We start from the raw sequence: 23,508 nt of genomic DNA on the forward strand, positions 1-23,508 counted from the left end.
CCACACAATCTAAAAATTTAAAGACTTTAACTCTATAACTATTCAAAATACCATTAAAAATCAGAGTGTTCTCACCTTGTCTTGGCAGCCATGACACTATACAACATTGACACTTTATTTGCTAAGCGTGATTTGCAAACCCCGCCTCCCCATTACACACAGTTCCCTCCTTCCTCCTCTCCCCACCACAAGCTCTCTGATGTTTGCAGTGTGACTTCTACATTCAGGAGACTGAAAACAAGCAGGAGGAAGAATAGGAGCAGAGACGTACAGGCAGGGAAGAAGGTGTCAGCTCTGGATGCTGGGAGCTTTCAAAGTCTTCTGCATCTCTTTGTCAAGCTGAAAGCATCTGCTGGTGAGAATTTATTGGTTTATTGGTTTTTACAGTGTCAAATATATCATTTTCGGTGGGAATGGTGGTCTGATGAGTGAAAAAACAAAACAAGTAAGAGGGATTGAAGTGATATCAGCTCTAAAAGATAAAAAAGTTTCAGCTGTTTGACTGTGAACCTGCAGAACTGAAGCTGATCCAGGATGCGGCCCTACCTCACACTGTTGCTGCTGATGGTGGCGCCCACCACTTCAGGTAAACAAGATTTCCTGCTTCTCTTTATGTCCTTTTCTTTTCTTAGCTAAATTATTCTAAATCTAATTGTCCAACAGTCTAAAAATCCATGAATGAGAGTTCACAAGAGGGATATAAATCACACCAACATACAGAACTAAAGAAAAAAAAGCCTGTAAAACTTAGATTCTATTGTTGTGGATGATCTCCTCCACACAAAACCAATTAGTTATATAACATTCCACTGATATTTTATAGGCGGCTTTTTGAGTGGCTCACTGTACAGCCGTGATGAGCTCATCCAACATACGACTGACAACATCACGACCTGTTTGGAGAGTCATTCCTGACATGTTTTTCTTTTTTCTGCCTATTTTTCAATTACGAACTGTACATTCGTGTCTGCTGATCAGCATTCATGATGGTCTGGCATTAGAGCATGTCAAATCTGCTGCTGACAATCTAAATATAGGGTAAATACATTGAATGCAGCCTATGGGATGAGTTTCAACCATATTGCTTAATTCCAGGCACTACTTAAAAATAAGCCAGTGTAAGGGTCATTCTAAGCAAAATACCTTGAAGTAAACCACAAACATATCCTATACTGCAAATATATATATATATATATATATATATATATATATATATATATATATATATATATATATATATATATATATGTTTAGATGCAGTACCTTTTCTATTTTTATTTTTATTATATATGTAAATATATATATTTTTTACCCATAACTGTTTTTGTTTATCTAAGAAGTGTAAAGGGGACAGAAAAACAAGTATTCTTCTTTCTGTTCCTTTTTATTTCCCTTGTATTAGAAAATGTGCAATATTTTTTTTTATTTTTGTTGTTTAGTGTAAATTAAAATAAATAATTAAATTGAAACAAATTAAAATCCATAAGCTATAATTTGAGTTATTTGGAGGTTGAAAACCTTAAAAACTCAAACACCTCATTGCTGATTAGCACAAAATGTTCCACTCCCAGTCTCACTGAGGTATATTGCGGTGAGATGAGGAGAAAAACATGCTGAATGTGGAATCTCAGTTCTGCTTCAAAAACAGTCCAAAATGCCTCCATGAAAACTTTTTTTTTTTACTTCTGCTGGGGGTTTTTTAAGTGTGATTATATTTATGTGCAGGTTAACAAAGGCAAACTCCCTTTACTGTCTTGATTTATCCCTTTAAAGCCATAAATAACACAACAGATTTTAGCACATCTTGAATGTCCTGAGAGCTTCCTCCTTTTCAACAATGCCTTCCCAGAAAATGTAAACTATCTTTCTGTTCCCCTTTAAATTTGTGAATCATCTTTTTGTTTTCATTTGGGTAATACTTTTTACAAAATTGTCCACTTTTAACTTTTGTTTCCCCTGAGTTGAACCAGATACGCCAAGAAGAACCAAGTGCAGGAAGACATTTTCTGGTTTCAACCAATTAATTAAAACCCAAAAGAACAGTTAGATTTAATGGTTCAAGCATAAAACATCAAGTGAATTCATTTGTTTGTATTTTTCCCTCAGTGGAACGGAGGCGTCCTGTGATCAAACTGAGTTCTCGGTTGGTGGGGAGCTCTGAGGTGGTGATAAAAACTGGTAGCATTCTAGATTTGAGATGTGAAGGTGATGAGCCAGTGAACTGGCAGCCCAGACTGGCCAAACACAGACGCTACGTGTCCCGGGGCGGCGGGACTGTCCGCACCTTTAAGGTGGATCGAGCCACAGCAGAGTTCACTGGAACGTACAAGTGCTTCTATACTGCCAGGTCACAATCCCCCAACCTGACCTCCTGGATACATGTCTATGTAAAAGGTGAGTGAAGTCCAAAGATTTCTGTGATTTTGAGTCATCCATCTCATATCATTTTACCTGATTCGTTCAGATCCAAACCGGGTGTTCTGGACCAGCAGCACATCTCTGAGAGTGGTGAAGAAGGAGGGTGAAGATTACCTGCTGCCCTGTCTGCTCACTGACCCCTCAGCCACAGAGCTGGGCCTCAGGATGGACAACGGCACCAGCGTCCCCCCAGGAATGAACTTTACCATCTATAGGCACCAAGGCATCCTCATCCACAGCCTCCACCCCAACTTTAACGCCGACTATGTCTGCACAGCCAGGGTCAACGGGGTGGAGAAGACCTCCAAGGCCTTTTCCATCAATGTTATTCAGAGTGAGACCTTTTTATTTTTTGTTAAAGATTTACAGCAAACTCAGCAAGATGTGCCTCTATTCCAACACTCACATATTTTCCTCCCGTTTTAGGACTTCGATTCCCTCCATACGTCTTCCTAGAACAAGAAGAATACATACGAATTGCCGGAGAAGAAATTAGGATCCCCTGCACGACACACAATCCCAACTTCTACTACAATGTCACTTGGAAGTACACCACCAAATCAGTAAGTGTGAGACATTTATTAGCCTTCAATGCATTTATTTTCCAGATTCTTAGATTTCATTTCCTATTTTTCAAGAATCCAAAGATAGAAGAGAAGGTCCGCTCCAATGGGGAGAATCGCCTGGACATAGAGAGCATTCTGAGTATTGCTGCAGTGGACCTTGCAGACACAGGAAACATCTCCTGCATTGGTACTAATGAAGCTGGGGTGAACAGTTCAACCACATACCTGTTAGTTGTAGGTAAGTTATGGCCCTATTGGCATGAAAGACACTAAAGAAATCTGGATTAGTTTACAGTGAGTTCTTTTTTTGTCTCGATCAGACAAACCCTACATCAGGCTGTCACCCCAGCTGTCACCTAAACTGGCACACAAGGGTCTGTCAGTGGAGGTGAATGAAGGAGAAGATCTGGAGCTCAGCGTGCTCATCGAAGCCTATCCACGCATTACAGAGCACAGATGGCACACCCCTACATCTCCCAACACATACACACAGGAACACAAGTTCATCCGATACAACAACAGGTACAGACGCCAGGCTCAAAGAAAGGCTCCTGCTTTCAGAAGTTTAAATATGGAACCAATCGAGCGTACTCTGTAAAGGGAAGCAGCTCTAGATTGGAGAAGTGATGTTTCTGAGTAAATTTGACCAGGGACATGAGGGTCAGTGTATCTCAGCTAAGGTCAGAACGGCAAAAAGGAAGAGATCTGTTCTGTTTTTGACTGTAGACGCTGCGATGATACATCACTGTCTGTAATCTAACCACAGAATTAGTCTCCTTTGTTTCTACAGACGCTCCTGTTTTTCCACTAATATTCATACGTATTTTCTTATTTCAGATACCACGCTACCTTGCAGCTTAAGAGAATGAACATACACGAACAGGGAGAGTACACCTTTAACGTCCGGAGCGAGTTGGCCAACGCGTCCATCACATTTCAAGTCCAGATGTACCGTAAGTTACACACACATCACAGCTTTTTGTAAACACAAGCTTCATCAAAAGATATATATTTGATTTGCAGAGAGACCTGTTGCTGTGGTGCGATGGGAAAACGTAACCACTCTGACATGCACTTCATTTGGGTACCCGGCTCCGAGGATCATCTGGTATCAGTGTTTGGGAATAAGACCCACGTAAGCACAACCCCCACCCTACAATCAAACAGCCTTTGCTCTCACATGTTCAAAAGTGAGGTAATATTAGGCACCAATGTTCCTTTTTTTTTCCTCTCCTGACCTTCTGGTGCATTGAGGCAGGTGCAATGAAAACACCACAGGCTTGCAGTTGGCAATCCCCCTCCAGGCTCCCACTGTGGAGGTCCAGAGGGAAGAGTACGGCGCTGTGGAGGTGGAGAGCATCCTCACTGTGGGGCCATCCAGCCAGAGGATGACAGTTGAATGCGTGGCTTTTAACGTTGTCGGTGTGAGCAGTGACACATTTGCTATGGAGGTCTCTGGTGAGCATTACAACATATGCCTTTTCCTGAAAGATTTCAGGTTATTTTGAGGTAATAATTAAATTTGTTTCTTATTGGATAGACAAACTGTTTACCTCCACCCTGACTGGAGCGGCAGGTGTTCTGGCAATCTTTCTTATTCTGCTGGTTGTATTGCTTTACAAATACAAGCAGGTGAGCTCTGTTCTGTTCTGAGTGACATGGATTCTAGATATAAACTCAAAGACAAACACACAACTTTTTGCATCAACTTTACTGCGTTTCAGAAACCCAGGTATGAGATACGTTGGAGGATTATTGAGGCCAGAGACGGCAACAATTACACCTTTATTGACCCGACACAAATGCCCTACAATGAAAAGTGGGAGTTCCCGAGGGACAAACTCAAACTAGGTTTGAAACATGCTAACAGCTACATTCACTGCATCCTCATAAATGGATTCTTTTTAGTAGTAAATGTTCCTTTCTCTGTGACAGGGAAGATCCTGGGTGCTGGAGCATTTGGGAAGGTTGTTGAGGCCACAGCTTATGGTCTGGGAAAGGATGACAACGTGATGCGTGTAGCTGTGAAAATGTTAAAAAGTACTTTCTTTTTCCAAATAGTAAAAATGAATGTTTCTAAATGTAAAAATAATATCAGTAAATGTTAGTACTGTGTGTCTACAGCCAGTGCTCACTCAGATGAAAGGGAGGCCCTAATGTCTGAGCTCAAGATCCTCAGCCACCTTGGGCATCACAAGAACATAGTCAACCTCCTCGGAGCCTGCACCTACGGAGGTCAGACAGCACAGACATGGTTCAGAAAATTTGTCCAGTCTGTACAAAATCAAGTCATACTAAGCGATTTCCACGTTTAACCGCCCGTAACGCAGCGTGATTCCTCCTCAGGACCTGTTCTTGTGATAACTGAGTACTGCAGCCTTGGCGACCTCCTGAACTTTCTTCGCCTGAAGGCAGAGACATTTGCAAATTTTGTTTTGAATGTCCCTGACATGGAGGAGAGCTCCAGCGACTACAAGAACGTCTGCAGTCAGAAGCAGTTTATAAGAAGGTACACTTTCGCATATGCTTAGAAACATGTGTGATGTCCACGTTGACTCGATTACACAGTTGAAATTGTCTAACAGTGACAGTGGGATATCCAGTTCAGCCTCCAGCAGTTACTTGGAGATGAGGCCCTGCGTGCTGCCAAACGCGGACTCATCACAAGGTACGCTCAGCATCGAGGCTTAAATGATGCAGCTGCTGCCTTCTAACCCTGAAACTTTTCCTTACCAGAACCGTGTCCAGAGTCTGAATGTGAGGAAAGTGGCGAGTGGCCGCTGGACATGGATGACCTGCTGAGATTCTCATATCAAGTTGCTCAAGGCCTTCAGTTTTTGGCTGAAAAAAATGTAAGGACCCTCGATGTTGTAGAGAGATACTAAATTCATGAACTTCTTTTTCATTCTAAATTTTATTCGGCTTGTTTTTATGTGCAGTGCATTCACAGAGATGTAGCTGCAAGAAATGTCCTCCTGACCAGTCACAGAGAGGCAAAGATTTGTGACTTTGGCCTGGCGAGGGACATCATGAACGACTCCAACTATGTGGTTAAAGGCAACGTAAGCCATGCAGAAAATGAAAGCTCTCCTTCTTAAGATGCAATTTAATTAAAAACACTTTTTTTAATGTAAAAGGCCCGTCTGCCAGTGAAGTGGATGGCTCCAGAGAGCATCTTTGACTGCATCTACACTGTCCAGAGTGACGTCTGGTCTTACGGCATCCTCCTGTGGGAGATCTTCTCTTTAGGTATAAAAGCATGCACACCATCTTTGTACTCTTTATGCAAAAATGTTAACACATTGGTCTTTATTGTAGGCAAAAGCCCTTATCCTAGCATGGCTGTGGACTCCAGGTTCTACAAGATGGTAAAGCGTGGCTACCAGATGCCTCAACCAGACTTTGCTCCACCTGAAATGTGAGCTTTCAGCATTTTTAGGTCCTATCTTCTTCACTTCCAAATGGGTTTTACTGTGGTCATCAGGTGACTCTCAGCAGGGTTTTTTTTTTTTTCAGTTCCTTTCAGGCACCTAAATTACTTGACATTTTACGGTACTGGGGTTTCAAGAAAACTTACTGGAAAGGTTAAGGTGATTGTTGGTTCTGACTTGATTCCAACATCAGATAAGGAATCAGCCCAAATGTTCAAGTCAACCAAACAAAGACTCTTCTTCATCTGCTGCCGTCTGACATCTCAAGATTCTAACTCATGTAAAACCTCAGGATGCGCTCTCATTGTTGCTGATTTTAAAGCACTCGTATTGGATGAACTAATTCAGAACGAAAAGTTTAAAAATACATACATGTACTAACTAAACAAAAGTGTTTTCTAATTTTTTTTTAAATGTCTTAAAGCGCTAAATCTTCAGTGTGTGCCCTAATTTGCTGTGGCTGTCACACCGCCCAGAATAACTCAGCTGTGGAAATGGAAGGGCCTGAATCTGAGTCAGGGTCTAATCACCCGTTGTCCTGCTGTGAGTCAGGCCTCGGTTCTGCCTGTTAGCCACATGATCTCGAGGCTGGGATGCCATGTAACTGCTATTTCACGGCAACAAAATGGGACTGCAGGGGCAGCGCTTCTTATGATCTCCTCCATCAAACTGCGTCACAGCCTCCATAAGTCTCTCATTATTTAGTTTGTTTCATTTTTCTACCCTTTTTTTATTGTCAGTTGAAAGTAGGTGCACGGCTTAAGACATGAACTCTTATTTATTTAAATGAGAGATTAGCTGAGTGAAATTTGCTTTTTTCCAGGTATGGGATCATGAAGATGTGCTGGAACCTGGAGCCAACGGAGCGTCCCACTTTTAGCAAAATCAGTCAGATGATTGAGCAGCAGCTTGGTGGACAGCTTGAGCCAAGTCAGGTGAATTGTTGCAGACATTTTTTTTATTTACTGATCTGAGTTTCTCAAAAAGGACCCTTAACCAAAGCAATCTATTTCACAAGAAAACTGCTTTTATACCCAGGATGCTATGAAAAAAATTTAGTTGAATAAATTCATTTTCATTTTTTTCCCTTATGTTATCATCATTATTATTTTCTTTTTATTCATTCATGGTTTGAGGTTGTCAAAGATCCAGATAAATAAAAGGAATTTCCAATTTGCAAGGAAACAGCTTTAATGCGAAGAAGACTTTAAAATATTTTTGATTGAGACATTTCATCTTAATTTTTTTGCCCTCTAAAGTTTTGTTTTTGTTTGTTTGTTTTTATGTCATCACTGATATGAACTTATCAAAAATGCTACAAAAAACTCTATTTTGCAAGAAAACTGTGTTTATACCAAGAAGACTTACAATATTTTTAGCTGAACCAATTTATTTTAATTTTTGGTCCGGGAGCCATTATTTATTTATTTTTAATTCCTGTTCTAAGGTTATTAAAAATTCAGATGAATTAAAAACTGACACTATTTTTGCAAGAAAACTCCTTTTATACCCAGAGCACCATAAAACATTTTTGGTTGAACCAGTTCATCACCTAAAATGACTGTATTAATTTATTTATTTGTTTGTTTATTTATTTTATTAGTTTATTATTATTAGTTTATATATTTTTATTCCTGGTCTGAGCTTATAAAAGAATTTTAAAGTCCCAATAGACAAAGCAGTGATTATATTTAGCAAGAAACTGCTTTTAAACCCACAACACTATAAAATATTTTACTTTTTGGTCTCCCTAAAGTAATTTATTTATTATTACCTTTTTTTATGCTCTTATCTTCATAAAAATCCAGATGAATAAAACACGGATTTTATTTATCATCTGCTGCAACATTTATTTGTGTTATTCTTTCAAATAGACTATAAAATATTGTTATGTTCTTTAACAAAAGAAAAGCAAAAATAACCAAACATGTATGTTTTTCCCTATCCCGGTTCTACCAGATTAATTCTTCTTCTTTACAGGTAATCTACCAGAATATGCAGCAGCAGGTCACTGAGGGTGAGGAGTGTGATGAGCTCAAGTGCTACAACGTCCCCTGTGACCAGTCTTGTGACAACGAGGAAGAGGAGCAGCTTTTAATGAAGACCAACAATTATCAGTTTTGCTGAGGATCTTAAGCAACAATAAGATAGCAAGTCTATCAGTCGCTGATCAATAAATACAGTGGGATTAGATTACAGAGCTGCAGAGCTGCAGGCTGTCATCGTCACAGCTGTTTTTTCCTTTTTTTCCTGCTGTGCCTGCTCTGCAGACAGACAAGCGGCAAAGCATGTGACTCATTGACGAGAGCTTGCCACGTCAAACTTCAGCTGCAGACACATAAGGAGGAAACTTGCAAACAATCCTAAAACGTTTAAAATTACACCCTAAAAACGGTCCCTTTCAGGCTGCTTTTCCACATCCCTGCCTTTTGCATCCCCTTCTTTATAGTTATTAACAACACCAATAACTTAAGACATGTTTTAATCACTAAGTCTTGTTTTTTTTTGGTGATTTTGTCAGCAGGTTCACTTCCTTCTCATCCCTTTTTCACATGCAGTTTCCCAGAGGAAGGCATTCAAAAAGTGGGTTCTAAGCTAGTTTTGTTTCTTGTATTTACCATGTAAAGCACAAAAGCCCCCACCTCCCCGCAGATTTAAACATGCTTAAGCCACCGTAGAGAAGGCCAAAAACTGTGACTTTGACAATAGCGTTGTTGTCTTTTTTTCTCTATGGACGCCTTTCATTGCTTTCTTTCTTGCAACACAACAGCAGTGGCTGTCAGTGGAAAGCAACATGTGATTGTTCTGCTTCAATCTAATCAATTAATGGTGTGCAGTGCGGTTTCGGAGCCGGGAATGCTACTGAACTAAACAGGGAGGTCTGTGGAGTCATGCTGGACCAGATGAACTATATGTCATGTTTTGACAATGTGAATGTTTTTATTTGTGTGTTGGGAGGCAAAATGTAATCCTCATATATTTTTGTAGCTCATTTTAGGAATCTGGTGTTAAGATGTACGCTTTTCCATTGTCTGTATGTAGCAGTCAGCCTACACTGCCAATTGAATGAATCTTGGAATGATATAAGCTACAGATGAGAAATTCGTGTGATTTCAGGCATTTTGTCGGCGCTTATATCTGAATGAAGCGAGACTGATGTGTCAAATACTGTAAATAGGCTTCCACATACTCTTTATTTTCACTGAAACTTTGGAAATTGTGGTACATCGGTTTTTCCTGTTAGTCCTTTCATCTGTTTTTGTTTCTGTGTGTTTGTGTAGGTCTATATCAAATGTAAAAAGATAATTAAATCAATGTTAAGGTACTGAATAAAGCTCTACCATAACAACCAGATAACACAATCACTGGAAATCAAACTATTAAGTCTTTGTGTTCTTTTTTCTCCAAGCTTCCTGTTTTTTAATGGTCATCTTCTAAATTGCATTTCCTCTCAGATTTCCCACAGTTTCTGAAAACATTACCCAACTTTTTTTTAGGGAAGTGTAATTTAGAAACTGTCTAGATCTTTTTCCTCATTTGTGTTGTTTCAAGACTAAATTGTTGCTCCCTTTTCAGGATTAAAATAATTAGCTTTAAAAAAAAAAAAACAGATTTCACAAGTAACAATGAAGTTTGAAGTCCGTCTACTCGTTTTCTTTGATTGGCTGCAAAAAACGCAGGTTAGGATTGATTCCTTTTGCTGAGTTTGTAGTGCCCAAAAGAGGTCACATGAAGAGTTCATGATCTCATTTGTAGAGCTCACACCAACATTCTTGTTTGCTAATGTTTATTGTTCACCTCATGCAAGGAGGGAGAATTTTCTAGAAGCTAAAAATAGATTTGAAAATTTGTCTTTGAAGAGATTGACTTTGACTTAAGTCAATAAATTTTCCTGAATTTCCTAAACATATTGCAGCTTTAGAGATAAAAGAAAGCAAATAAATCAACATAATTGACAACTTCTTGATTCTAAGACTTAGATTTTCCCATAGCTCCAGAAAACAAGAGAGAATGGAAACTGGAATTGTCCGAAACAGGCTGTCAAACTTTAATTTATGAAGGGATGAAAATTTAATTTCAAAGTGAGTCAGACTGTCAGTTTAAACAACTCATGACAAAAACACCAGCTTCCTCATGTCAGCGTTTCTATTAATCCTACCATTTGTCTTGCTGATATTTACAACTTTTTTAGGCGTCTTGGACAAAAATGGCAGGATTTTTAGCAAAAGTATTTTCCAGTGAATAGTTTTTCAGTAGTTGTTTAACAAAAATTACTTAATTTTAAAATATATGGAGACACATTCTGGTTCTGTCACTATTTATCATGTTATCAAATTAACTTTTTTTAAATCAAGTTCTCTGTGTACAAGTTGAAGATTTTTAAAACCATTGCTGAAGCGTTCCTTGTGGTCTTTTAATCATGAATATGTCGTTTTTAGACAAAATTTAAAAAAATCTGTGTGATTTTATGGAACATAGTGTCTGCAGACCGGCAGTAGTTCATTACAAATATGTTTGGGTTGTGGGCGGGATGATAGGCATGGAGTAACCCCGCCCCCTCTTCCCATTTTCTAAGTCACAATCTTTTTCAAAAGAATTTAATATTTGTGTCTGATGGTGATTCAAATCGTTTGAATAAAAAAAATACAAAAAAAATAAAGAATTTTAATCTAAATTTGCTTAATTTATGTCCACTAAGATAAATGTGTTGTTTTATTATGTTAAAAACCCCAGAAACACATTTTTAAAGCCTTTTGGTGTGGATAATTTTTGCTTTTGAGATAATAATCAGACAATTAGGACTCAAAAAAAGTCATTTGTAATAGTTAAGGTAAAAGTACATTGTTCTTAATTAAATATGTCCTTTTTATTTTAAATTTAAAGTTTAGACAGTTGAGAAAAAGAGTATATTATAATGAAAAAGATCAAGAAAGATATTTTTTATCTTTTTTTTTTTTTTACTGTCAGGCTGATTTCACATTGATATCCATATAATTATGCTAAGTTAAAAGAGGAATGTTTATATTAATGTGACTTTAAACTCATTACACCTTTTTTACGGTCCAGAGTTTTTGTTCTTTAAACTTCACAAGATTCTGATTTTGTTGCATGAAGATGCAGCCTTCAAACAGATTTTTTTGTGATGGAGTCTCAGTAATTTTCTGTCCTTAAGTTTTTTAAAACCCCCAGTTTCAACAAAGATGTATTTTTGGCCATAAGTACCTGAGACAGACATTTTCCAGTCATTTCAGAGAGTTTTCAGCTCACTTCAGGGCACAAAGGCCCGTTTCTCTTCACTGGCCTGTGACAGGTTTTGAGTGATTCATATTTGTGAGAAAGTAGCAAATAAATCACATTGAATCTGTGTTAAAGGAATGTTGCACCGACTCCCAACAAAATCTGGTCCAAAAATAGCCTGGCGTCTCCAAGAGTGTTGTGTAAACGTTGCACAACAGCCACGCCCCCTGAAAAAGCCTGATAGTTGTTTTGGCCTTCAGGGTTTGGTTTTTCTCACATTTCTCACGTCTGCAGACACATTGAAACTAGATCAACAACAGTTCAACACGAGTTCAAGATGTCCATTAACCGGGGAAGATTTGTTTTGATAGATTAGAACGAGAGTTAGAAGATTTGAGGTGAAATGGAGATTTAAAATCCACCGACTGCATTTTGAAACTGTAGCACAACCGTCACATTTACCATTCTTAAACATCTTTATCTGTTTATATTTCACACAAAGCATGTCTGGAAAAGCAGGCATCTCGTATCTGACAATCATAAGTGCTGTATTATATGTATTTGCATATTTGTTTAAACAGATAAACACACTAAAACAGATTTATGAAACACTCCACATTTTTTTTGTTCCATTTTTCTTTTGTTTCTTCTGGGATGTAATGAAAAGCTGCCCTTGTGTTAGACGGTGTGCCTCCAATCAACGTATCAGAAGCTTCTAATGTGATCTTGATAAGATGGAATTCTCCAAACCATTGAGAATTGCATTCCAGGAAGTCTGACGAAACAACTTTTGAAAGAAAACAAACAATTTTAAAAATACTTTTTTTCTTTTCAATATTTTATTAATAAATTGGTTTCTGGCACATTTAAAAATGTGATAAAAGTTCTTGGCTTCCATTAAATGTGGTTAAACTTCATGTGGCAACCATTTTTTTTTTTATTAAAGGCTTATCAATCCACGATTTACAACTGCTAGTTTATCGCAGAGAAACATTATAGATAGAAATTCATTATGATAGTCCAGAAAAATCAACAAATGCTAATACAGTTCAATATCACTGAAAAACAATTAGCAAAAAAATACCTGCTCAATAAAAAGACTTTTTAATGGTTGTTAAAAACCTTTTTGAAGTCGGGCACAGAAAACAACCACACAATAGTTTTAATTCAGAATTCATTTTACATTTTGGAGTTTATATATATATATATATATATATATATATATATAAATTGAATAATAGACATAATTCAAGCTTCAATCAGAGGTCTGCAACCTTTAACACTTAAAAAGCCATTTGGGTCAGTTTCTCATCATCTTCAACCCAAAAGGAGCTAAAAAGTCTTACTTTCAGAAAAATAAGAAACTGATTTGTATTTAGGTTACTGTTCCTACCATGATTTCAAAAATTAATTATTGTTGTTGTTTTTTGCATAAATGAAACATAAGCATTAAGAGTAAACAGACATTTTTTTCCTAAACATGGTTTTTAACTTTTGACAATAGTTGACATGATTTCCCTTTCAAAATAAAAGACACTGTATACTATATAGAACAATCTCAATGCAGTAGGCATATATTTTGGCATAATAACCTAAAAAAAATAATACAAAAAGCTAGATTTTCCCATCTGAATCTTTACAGATAGAGTTTCTGACCTCTCTGTGATCTTACACTTTCTCTATATTGTGAAAGTTTGATTCTTTTATAGTTCTTTCTCCATGTATTGCTCTCCTCTTCATGCAATTTTACAGTGCCCTAGAAATATTCAGCAACAAGAGGTTTTTTTTTTTTTTACTCATCCAGATTGACCCTCTTCCTTCTCCGTTTGTCCCTCCGTCCCCTTTGCTTCCTCTCCCTTCGAGTTGATCTGTGCCACTCCCAGTCGATACAACGAGTCTCTGATCACCACCTCTCCCGGCTGGCAGGCCTTCAGTACTTGGGTAATTTGCTGGCTGACAATATCTTTACTACTGAGGTAGTCCACCAGTCGGTTATAAAGATAGTAATAAGCCGGGTTGTTGAAAAGGATTTGGTTTGGCTTTTCTTTCGAGTCCCGGTCAGCCGTCGCGTTTTCGTCTCCATTTGCTGTCACGATCTCTGACACCGGATCCATATGCGGCTGCAGCTGTTTGCAGAGGGCCATGGAGTGGTGCTCTGCCGGAGGTGGGTTCTGGTCTGCTCCAGGAGGAGGCCGAACCAGCCAACACGAGGACGATTTGGTGATGGGGTGCGTCTGCTGGCTCTCTAATCCCACTGAGAGATTAGTATGGTACGTCTGATCCTGCAGCTCTACACATGACACAACCTGGAGGGAAAGAGGAGAAAATATTACAAAATAAAATACACTTGGAAAACACTAACGGAAAATAAACTGTGGAGGTGTTTAATTTTCTTGCCATAATGATTTACAAAAAAAGATTTATGGGATTTGGGACAGAATGGCAGTTCCTTACATAGAATTCTTCGTGCAGCACTACATTTCACTATGTTGTGTTTCACAGTACGTTAAGTTTTGGTTTATTTAAAGTATATAAAAGGACATTTAAAGTGTTTGTAAAGAAGTAAAAGGAGTTGGAAAACTAAATCCTCACCTCCGGCTTCTCCAAAGGGTCAGAGAAGCCCCCCTGGTTCCTGCCCCACATCTGGGTTGCTATATTTGGGTACTGTAAGTCGGTGCAAAGAGCCACCTCGTGTGCACAGTCACAAACGTAGACCGGAGGCCAGAACCGAGAGGACAGCAGCAGGTCAATGTGGTCCCGGGCCGTTTCTCCTCGAACTAAATACTTGGAGGAAGATACCACCTGAGGACAGGGTAAGGGGAGAACAGGTAATGCTTTTGAACTTGAAAATAATCTCAATATTGACTTTTTTTTTTGTAAGATAAAATAATTATAATCATGTTTCTTGTAAACTCCATTGGAGATACACTAGTTCCAGCAACACTGGAAAAAGAATGTAGTTTCTAGCAATAAGAAGAATTCTTATCATAGTTTTTAATTGAGTTTGAAAGTCATTTATAGAAAAATCACAACAGGTTGAAGCTTTTTAGCAAATTAAGATTATTGAAGAATCGAAAACATGTTAAGCATCCACCTGAGAAGAGGCAGGGCGGCTCGTTTTACCTTGTGAGGGCAGACCTTGGACAGTCTGCCGGCAGTAAAATGGGAGGACGGCTGTGGAGCCGTGGGGACGCCACAATAAACGTGTGTGTAGAAGTCGATAAGAGCAGCCAGTTGCTCTTTCTGAGGGGAGACAGAAAACAGGAGATGTTCAATATAGATGTCAACAAAAACGAGAACCTGTTAAAAACTTGTATTTCATGGATCTGATTTTCTTTTTAGGAACATCTTGGTGTACAAGTCAAAATTTGTAAGACGTCAAAATACGACACTGAAATTACATCTTATTGGTTTTGCATGTTAATCAAAAGGGTTTTTGGCTATATATATAATTCTTGTTTTATTAAAAAGAAAATAAGGCTTTGGAAAGTATTTTTTTAATCAGTTTAATTAAATTTAATTTGCTAAAAATTGATTCTTATTCCACAAATAACAATTATTACATGCAGCAGTGGATAGTTTTTTTGTTTTTTAGATAAAACAAGGCTGTAGAAAGTTTTTTTTTTTTCATCAATTTGCCAAAAATGTGCTTCTAACATAAGGGAATGTTAAAATGGTTGCTTGTAATGTCCCATCTGTGTTTGCATTAAATACTGTCAGAACAGCTTAATAAATTGAGGAGAAAGTTGTTCTTTATATTACTATTTACTTTGGACAAAGGATTAACAAGAAAGATTTTATACGATTGTGAAAAAAGGAAGTTGTTTCGTCAAAAGTGCAAAACAATCCATTTAAAAATTAGTTTAAATCTGTTTCAGTGAACAGAGATGAATAAGGTCACATCTCAAAACAGTTAGCAAAGATTAGGTGATGATGGAAGTTAACCAATCAGAGGGGAGGGTCAATCAGGGCGGGAAATCATGCGTCATAATGTGTGAAAGCAGACTTTTAGGCTGGTGTGAAGACGTTATCTGACAAAGAAGAAAGGTTTGTTTAACCCACACACCTTGGTGCAGCCAGCTGAGACTTTGATCCCGCAGCGCTCCAGAATCGCTTTCAGCTCGTCTTCATTATGATCCTCAACCTTATCGAGTCTGAGCAGACCATCATGAATGAGACGAACCAACACTGACGGATCTCCTGAAACACGATGAGGATGCAAACGAGGGTTAGTCAACACGAGAGCATCAGACTCTGCATCTGAAAACAAACTTGTTATTATTTCCTCAAATGAACCACATGAGTTAGTCATTGGGGTCACTCAAGGTTTATTACCTTCCTTTCAATCTTGTTTTGGTAAAACCAGTCACCGATTTAGTTAGCTCGTACCTGATGGCTGCTGCGTTTGGGACAGAAGCTTGTCTTTCTCTGTGTTGATGACTGTGGCGTTCCTCATCAGAGGCGGTATGAAGGGAGCGATGATGGAAGCATCCACGCGTGTGATGGGGATGTCTGCGGGGAACGCTGCCTGCTCTATGGCCTCACTCTCCATGGTCAACCAGAAATCATCCACAAGAACCTCATCTGGAGCTAAAACCTTTGGCCACGTAAACTGAGCAGACATCACAACAGCACAGGTCACAAAACGCACGTTCCTCAGAACACATTTCTGATCAAAACCACACTGACACGGTCAGATAAAATCATTTTTTTAAGAATAGTTTACAAAGTTAATGTCATGTCACTTCTGAAGGCTGAAAAATGGAAGTAACTCTCAAGTGTTGTTTCAGTTCCCTTTTATGTTTTTTGCCCTAAACTAACAATTTAACCGCAGTGAGATTGTTTATTGCCACCAAAGATATATCACCTCCACACTCTTGAGCTCCAGGACATTGTTGGTATCCCTCTGAGCAATCTCAATCTTTGGGGCCACTCCACAAACGCCGCAGATCATGTCGTTGTAATCTCGTATTGTGAGACTCTCAAAGGCCCAGTATCCGTTCAGGAGAAGATCTTGAATTTGAGAAGAATCTTCTAGGCACAATCTGTGAACTAATGCAAAGAAACAGACAGTAGAAAGAACATAAATAAAAGTGCTGGAGACCAAAACAACTTAATAAAAGACTTATCACAGAATCAGTGCTTACTTGGGTGATTTGGGTTGTGGTCGAAAGCTGTCGCAGCAGCCTGAGAGGGGGACTGACCCTGCTTGAGGCTGTTCCTAATCTTCAAGAATAGGTTGATACTCACAAGTAGTCTGTTTCCAACATTAAATAATCCTGTCATAAAGCAAAAACAAACTCAGAATGATGATGATCATAAAGGAACAGTCTGCAAATAATCTAAATAATGCAGATTTTTTTGTTCAAACAAATATAACATTAATTCTTATTTGTTTGTTTGAGTCTGAACTTGAAATTCTTTTGCTTTTGAAAAACAAGTCTAAGACTATGAACAGTTTTATAAATCTGGAGCTAAAGATCATATTCTACTTTCATATGGAAAAGAATCAAGAAGTTGGATTTGACTTGAGCAGTGACATCAGTTTGATGTTTTAAGGTGTGGAGAAGGTGCTGCACTAAATGAATGTCCGCTGACTCCTGAGGCGTTTACCAGGATGCAGGTCTGTGAAGCTGTGCAGGGCCAAACACTGAGGGTTGAGACACACTTTGACGTGAACAGTGGAAGCCTGCAGCAGTTTATCCGTGAGCAGCCAGCAGTCCTCCGACTCTGCGATAGTTCTGGAACATCCACAGGCAAACATTAAAGACCGTCTCCGATAAAAATCTTGTTTTTTAACCTGTTTTTGTGGTATTTTGTTATGATATAACAAAGAGTTAAGCGCAAATGGCATTTTCATAATTAAAAGACTACTGGGAATGCTTTTACGATACATCACAAGATGATCGGAGTGGGACTTAAAGGAAAAATGAGCTAAACAGAACGAAAGAGCAAAGGAACGACTCCTCACCCCTTTCCTCCTTTGAAGAGAGGGTAGCTACACAGGCCACAGTGAGTCGCCGCTGACTCGTACGCTTGAGGCCAACCTGACTCCAGCAGGGTTTTAGTGTCTGTCCCGTCTTCCCCGTTACCCCTTTCTAGCAAGATAACTTTAAGATCATTAAGCTCCTCAATGAGGGACAGTGTTTCCTGAAGGTCAGAGTCACTCTCTGGAATTTGCAGAGAGCCGCGCAGAAGCTGCACAGTATTTTGACGCTGGATATCGATCTGGCCGGGGGTCAGGGGCAGATACGGGTCCAGCAAAGACTCCGACTGAGAGGAGACAAAAAACAGAAAGAATTAAGAAGTGAAATGTATACATAAAATTACACAAGTTTCAAACAAAATCACCAAAATAAATTTTATTGTGGGGGATATGTTTAGTAAATAAGCTGCAATAGGTGAAATCCACAAAGGTTAGATGTTTTAAGGTTGTGAAACTCCTCACTATACACTTTATACACTCTATGCAGACATTTCTCTCGTTAACCCTCATGGGGTCCAGATGACCCCACCCTTGTATTAATGTGTGATCTCTCCCATGACAAAGGTGGACAGGATTTTATGTCTGCCACGAACACCAGTGAAGATTAAAAAATTATTGAATAAAAATGTTCAGTGCTGTTTTGTAGGGTCCAGATGACCCCACTTTTAATGTAAACATGCCTAGGATAGCACAAGGGTTGTTAAAGTCTAGCAATTCTTCAGAGAAAATAATCCAGTCTTATAAAATGTGAACAAAGATCTGATTGTGATCAAAGATTTGTCCAAGTTTGGCGAGCTGCACGAATTTTGTTCAGGAGACACAGAACTGAGGAGATTGAGTTACAAGGTCTACAGCCAATCAGGACACAACAAAAAAGGTAAAAAATAAGAACCATGCAAAAAAATCTGCGAAGCAGCAAATGCGAGGGGAAACTGTTCAATGATTGGAACTTCTGGTAAAAATAGTCACATTCTGAAAAAAAAACAATGCAAAACTATAGGAAAAAGAACATAAAATGTCAAAAAGTATTATTTTTATGTGTTGAAAAATAAAATAAAATCATAGACTCATTGGCTGAGAAGTGTAACATCTAGCCTGCTCAAAGATTTGGGGTTATAAAAACAAATCTAAAGGCTAGCTAATCTGAATTAGTGAAACCGTGTGTTTTAATGTTTCCCTCACCTTTGTCGTTTTGCCCTTTTTCGGTCTCAGCTCACAACCACATTTTGGACACTTTGCTGGCTTGTGTCTATTCTTATACATGTAATCACATGCTGGATTCTTACAGCGACCCCTGCCTCGTGCTGTGGACAGACCCAGGTCCTGAGTGAACACAGAGGAGGGGATGCATTAGAGCGAACATGATTTTAAAGAAAAGCCAGAATAAGAGGCAGGTATACTAACAAAGGTTGAAAAGGTGTGTGGTTCCAAAGGAAAGACGGATAAGACGTTCAAGCCTCCATCCTTTAGCGAGGACACAATCTGCCCTTTGCCTGGGGAGTCCTGTAGGACGAATGATCAAGTAAGAAAAATTCAGATTACTTGTCGACTTCAAGGTGTAATTTGAAAGCGTGCGAGGGTTAACCTGGTGAGCTGTTGGAACTAGCTGACCGAGCTGCTTCAAAGTACTGGGCTTGAGACCTAAGAGGTTATCTTGAGGCAAAAATAAATAACCACATCATGATTAGTAACACATGCTTTATTGCTGCAAAGATACAAAAACGAAAGATTAAGTCAAAAGTACCAAAAGACGATTTGTCCAAATACTTTCCTTTTTCAGCTGGCACAGTAAATACCTGAACCAGAGTCCCACCTAAAACCCAAACCAGCTTACAGCTCATTCTTGTAAGGGTATCACTCTGACAGAAACGTTCCTGAATCTTTAGTTATCATTTCACCTGTGCTACAGGGGGCAGGGAGGATGGGTCTGACGGGTCGCTTCTGCACAATGGGGGAGCTCCTGCTCTGTCTGTGAGGAATCGGGACTCTGGGCTGGGCTTTCATTTTTCTGTAGAACAACAAGAAGCATCAGGCCAACTTTTAACAGGAAGTAGCCGCAGAAGAAATGAAAAGGGTAGTTGAAGATTTATACTTTTATGCTGAGTAACGATTTAACAAAACCTCAAGTGCACAGTCAGCTTGAACTTAAATGAAATTCAGTTGCATGAAGGTTCAAGTCTCTACAATGAAAAAGCAGAAAGACTTACTGTAAATGAGTCTGTAGTTCAGTGCTGCTGCCCCCTAGTGGCGATTCAGTTGAGGATTGTTTTTTGGAGCCTTTGCTTTCCTTACTACTCCCGCTGGTTGAGCTTCTAACAGTATAAGTGCTCCCGTCCTGATCAGCTCCTCTGCAGCTCTTCTCCGGCTGATGATCACCTCCCTGTCCCACCTGCATTGCAGCAACCTCTTTGTTTCATCTTCAGACACACAATCGCATTTAAATAGAGAATTACTGGAAACTTACAGCAGACATCCACTTTCCGCCTAAATGGCTGCCACATTCGGGACACGTGGAAGGCTTGTGACGGGTGACGTATACAAATGAGCAGCTGGGATTGGGACACCTCCCTCGACCTCTCCTCGTGTATGTTTTCACAGACTGCAGAACAAAAAAAAGCAAATAAAGATTCAGCTTCCATCGAGAAAATGATCTCATCAGTCATATTTTCCTATTTCTCACAAATGACTGCAGTGTTTACCATTGACTCTGTCGGCTTGACCATCTGCTCTGATTTGGCTTCTACTGAGATCATCATCACTGGATGCAAAGAACCAGCATCTGCTAAACACTTGGGCTCCAGAAGCTTCTACAAATAAAGAAGTTAGTTAACCGTCAGCTCAAAACATTTGATCCCAACTGGCAGAAGAGTGTTACCTGTGTGGGTAGGATTGCTACCACCTGTGTAGCTTCCCCCTGGTTGTAGCAGCTGTCAATAAGTTGGGTCTCATTTCCTTTGAGCGCCACGCTATCCACTGTGAAGTCAGCAAAGCCCTGTGGAACACAGATGTCTGTCAACAACGTGTTTTGGATTAAAGAAGAAGAATATGGAGTGAATTAAGGTACCACAGCCGTTTCCTCTGTCGCGTCTTCAGTAACAATGTGATGCTCAGTGACTTCCACCTCTCCAGCCAACTCTGGAGACAGAAACTGGGTCTCTGAGGTGACAGAGGTCGAGGGCAAGCAGGCGTCATTCTCAGATTTAACCGGCTGATGAGTTAGGGAGCTGCCGTTGGGTAACAGAAAGCAAGTGGTTCTGGGTAGGATTTTGCGAAAGCCTGGCAGATGTTTGCAGGAACTCTGAGATGACTGTAGGGCACAACAACAAAAATCATTAAGATGATCATCTCCATGCTATGGCACACTGATGCAATAATTCATGCAGAGTCACCAAAGCATTGAGAGATTAGAAATTGAGTTTTCAGAAGGCTGACATTCATGCTAAAAATATTTTTTATAATATTCCTGTGTGATATACTAAATCTTTAAACACAAAAAAATAGGTTTTCATCATTTATAACCCTACCTAAAATACTCACATCACACACTTTGTTTTCTAAGTGAAGCAATTGTGGAATGAAGTTCTACTTTTCTCTCTCAGACAAGATCTCTGAACAGAGTTTACATCATTTAACCTCACATTGGTATATTATTTTTGCACATATTATATTATTTAAAATTGGACAGAAACTAATTTGAGTTCATTTGTTTTCCATTTAAGAAAGTCTGTGCCATTCCTACGACATTGTTAGCAGCTGATGCTTGGCATGTACACAGGTGAGTTCAAAGACTTCTGAGGGTTGAAGAAATATTTCCATAATATGTTCCATGAATCTCTAAAACATTAAAAAAGCTGAATGAAAAAGATGTGTTCATTTAAAGGGGTGAAAATACAGCGTACCATTTCTATGCCATCCTTTTCCATCTTAGCTTTTTCCAGATAATAACTTCTCTCTGACACACTGAGCCTTTTCCATCCTTCGCTGATCCGCTTGTTGACCTCCGATTGTGGCAAATTTGGTGATTCAAGCTGCATAATTTGGTGAATGTCAAAGTAGTAGAGCAGATAGGCAGACCTGGAGCAGATGACACATTTCACATTGACTGTTGCATATATTTTTCCTTTTTAATAGCTGTATGTCAGCTTCAAACTGTGTCTGATAAACAGTAAAAGCACTTAACTTACCTTGGTTTCTTCGACTTTGTGGCATTGCCCTCTTGAAGTGTGTTACTCCTCTTCTTTGGAGTAGTCACTTTTGCTTGAGTGGAGGAATCCTCCACCTCCTCAGTCACTTCTACAACTTCTGACACTTCCATTTTGTCCATGGCTTCCTAAATTAGTAAAAAAGAAAAAAAAGAAGAAGCTGTAAGCACACAAATTCAACAAACAGGAAATCTGTCTCAGTAAACTCCATCACACTGCATATACACTATATATATATATATATTCTCATGTGTATACATTTGTGCAAAAATATTTAACTAAATAATGTATGTACAGTAAATGTTGCATTAAGATTTTTTTTTTACTAGAAATAGTGGAATTCTTAAAAAGGAGAGCAGATATCTTAGAGAAATCAAAATAAAACTGTATTTAATATAAAATTTAACACAATCTTAACCTCGAGGAGAAAAAAGTTGGAAATAATGCTACGGAAAATGCAGCTGCCATCTTGCTTGTGTGATTCTTAAGGGTGAAATTAAATCAAAAGAACAGCCTCTAATGTTTTGATTACTTCAGTGTTGTAACAAAACGTTTAACGGCGTGTTTCAATACTGCTCACAGACCGAGAGATATCCAATGAAATTCATTCTTATTGGCGACTTACCTACCATGGCCCGAAGCTGTGGAAACGGCGCAGAACAACCACTAAAACACGACGAGGAGGTTAAAAATAAAGTCTAATATGATTAGCGACTTATATTGTCTTTGCTTCTATTGAAGATTTTTTTAAAGGTCGTTAAAAATGTGTTTTGCTAAAACCGGAACCTTTTTCTTTTCCATCCACTGCTAAAGAGAATATGGCGAATTGTTGTCATGTTCTTTAACCAATCAGATGTCGTAATGGAGAAGAACTAACCAATCACAGGCGACGTTTTAGACACGTGAAGACCCTATGCCGTTCCCTGAGAGTACGTGTGTTGTCAACTTTTGACCACACGGGAGCGTGGTTTTTCTTTTGTTTCCCTGCTTGCTCTTCTTTTTATTTATTGGAGAAATTGAAACCTAGAAAAAAAATTTTAATTTTGAATCACAAGGATCAAATTTGTAACTACTTGCTGCTGTAAATTTAAATAAAATGCACTGTTATATCACACCAATAGCTGTAGAAATTGTCCCCAAAACTGCAAAATTCACTGTTGTAGTCCACATTTGACAATTGTCAACAAGTTTTTTTTTCTTTTAAAGACAATGTAATGACACATAAGCATGAATGTATAGGGGTCCTGTCAATCAAAGCTGCAGCTTCCCTTCAGACTTTCCAAACCCCATTGCTTAATTGGTATTTATTGTCTGAATTTCATGTATCTAGCATGAAATGAGTTTGTTACATAATGGAAGATCATAGTTCATACCTGAACGCCGTCATTTTAATGTTTTCTCATGACTAATATTTGTTGCTGACAGTTCATCCCGCCATGTGTATTTTTAGAAACTCAATTAGGGCAAACATAAAAAAAATGTATCTGATTAGACAAAAGATAGGGGCTCTCTGTGTGCCTCCTTCTTCTTATAACTTAAAAAAGTGGATAAAACACGTAAAATCATACGTAATGTTCCCTCAATTTAATTTATAGATTTATTATTCTGATGATTTTGCCACCAAAAAAAGTTAAATAAAAAAAAAAAGTTAAATTCAAACGTCAATA

At 38.7% G+C, this 23,508-nt stretch overlaps 2 protein-coding genes across 5 annotated transcripts; one reads left to right on the forward strand and one right to left on the reverse strand.

Moving 5' to 3' along the window:
- The first annotated feature begins 216 nt into the window (after window positions 1–216).
- Window positions 217–10,036, forward strand: csf1ra (colony stimulating factor 1 receptor, a). The gene is made up of 22 exons (XM_024283405.2): window positions 217–355; window positions 517–586; window positions 2,107–2,394; window positions 2,465–2,752; window positions 2,845–2,981; window positions 3,057–3,222; window positions 3,305–3,506; window positions 3,822–3,937; window positions 4,008–4,119; window positions 4,243–4,442; window positions 4,525–4,616; window positions 4,709–4,835; window positions 4,920–5,024; window positions 5,109–5,219; window positions 5,331–5,493; window positions 5,570–5,652; window positions 5,721–5,836; window positions 5,924–6,046; window positions 6,122–6,233; window positions 6,303–6,402; window positions 7,239–7,350; window positions 8,396–10,036. The coding sequence occupies exons 2-22, from the start codon at window positions 535–537 to the stop codon at window positions 8,540–8,542; spliced, it is 2,952 nt and encodes a 983-aa protein (XP_024139173.1). The 5' UTR covers window positions 217–355; window positions 517–534; the 3' UTR covers window positions 8,543–10,036.
- Window positions 10,037–12,481: 2,445 nt separating this feature from the next.
- On the reverse strand, window positions 12,482–22,682 carry hmgxb3 (HMG box domain containing 3). Of its 4 annotated transcripts, none has more exons than XM_024283401.2 (22): window positions 22,471–22,682; window positions 21,824–21,969; window positions 21,539–21,713; window positions 20,704–20,946; window positions 20,515–20,631; window positions 20,339–20,443; window positions 20,104–20,238; window positions 19,847–20,028; window positions 19,538–19,647; window positions 19,384–19,452; window positions 19,225–19,292; window positions 19,044–19,142; window positions 18,822–18,962; window positions 17,625–17,926; window positions 17,267–17,394; window positions 16,801–16,932; window positions 16,521–16,705; window positions 16,043–16,265; window positions 15,720–15,853; window positions 14,777–14,896; window positions 14,246–14,455; window positions 12,482–13,959 (listed from the first exon to the last, which is right to left on the reverse strand). In XM_024283401.2, the coding sequence occupies exons 1-22, from the start codon at window positions 22,471–22,473 to the stop codon at window positions 13,450–13,452; spliced, it is 3,537 nt and encodes a 1,178-aa protein (XP_024139169.1). In that variant the 5' UTR covers window positions 22,474–22,682; the 3' UTR covers window positions 12,482–13,449. The 4 variants fall into 4 exon arrangements, with proteins under 4 accessions (XP_024139169.1, XP_024139168.1, XP_024139170.1 ...); XM_024283400.2 differs by having other exon boundaries at window positions 20,339–20,446; window positions 22,471–22,681; XM_024283402.2 differs by having other exon boundaries at window positions 20,339–20,446; window positions 22,467–22,681.
- Window positions 22,683–23,508: the final 826 nt, after the last annotated feature.

The sequence above is a fragment of the Oryzias melastigma genome, linkage group LG10 (assembly GCF_002922805.2).
Source record: "Oryzias melastigma strain HK-1 linkage group LG10, ASM292280v2, whole genome shotgun sequence".
NCBI classification, from domain to species: Eukaryota; Metazoa; Chordata; class Actinopteri; order Beloniformes; family Adrianichthyidae; genus Oryzias; species Oryzias melastigma.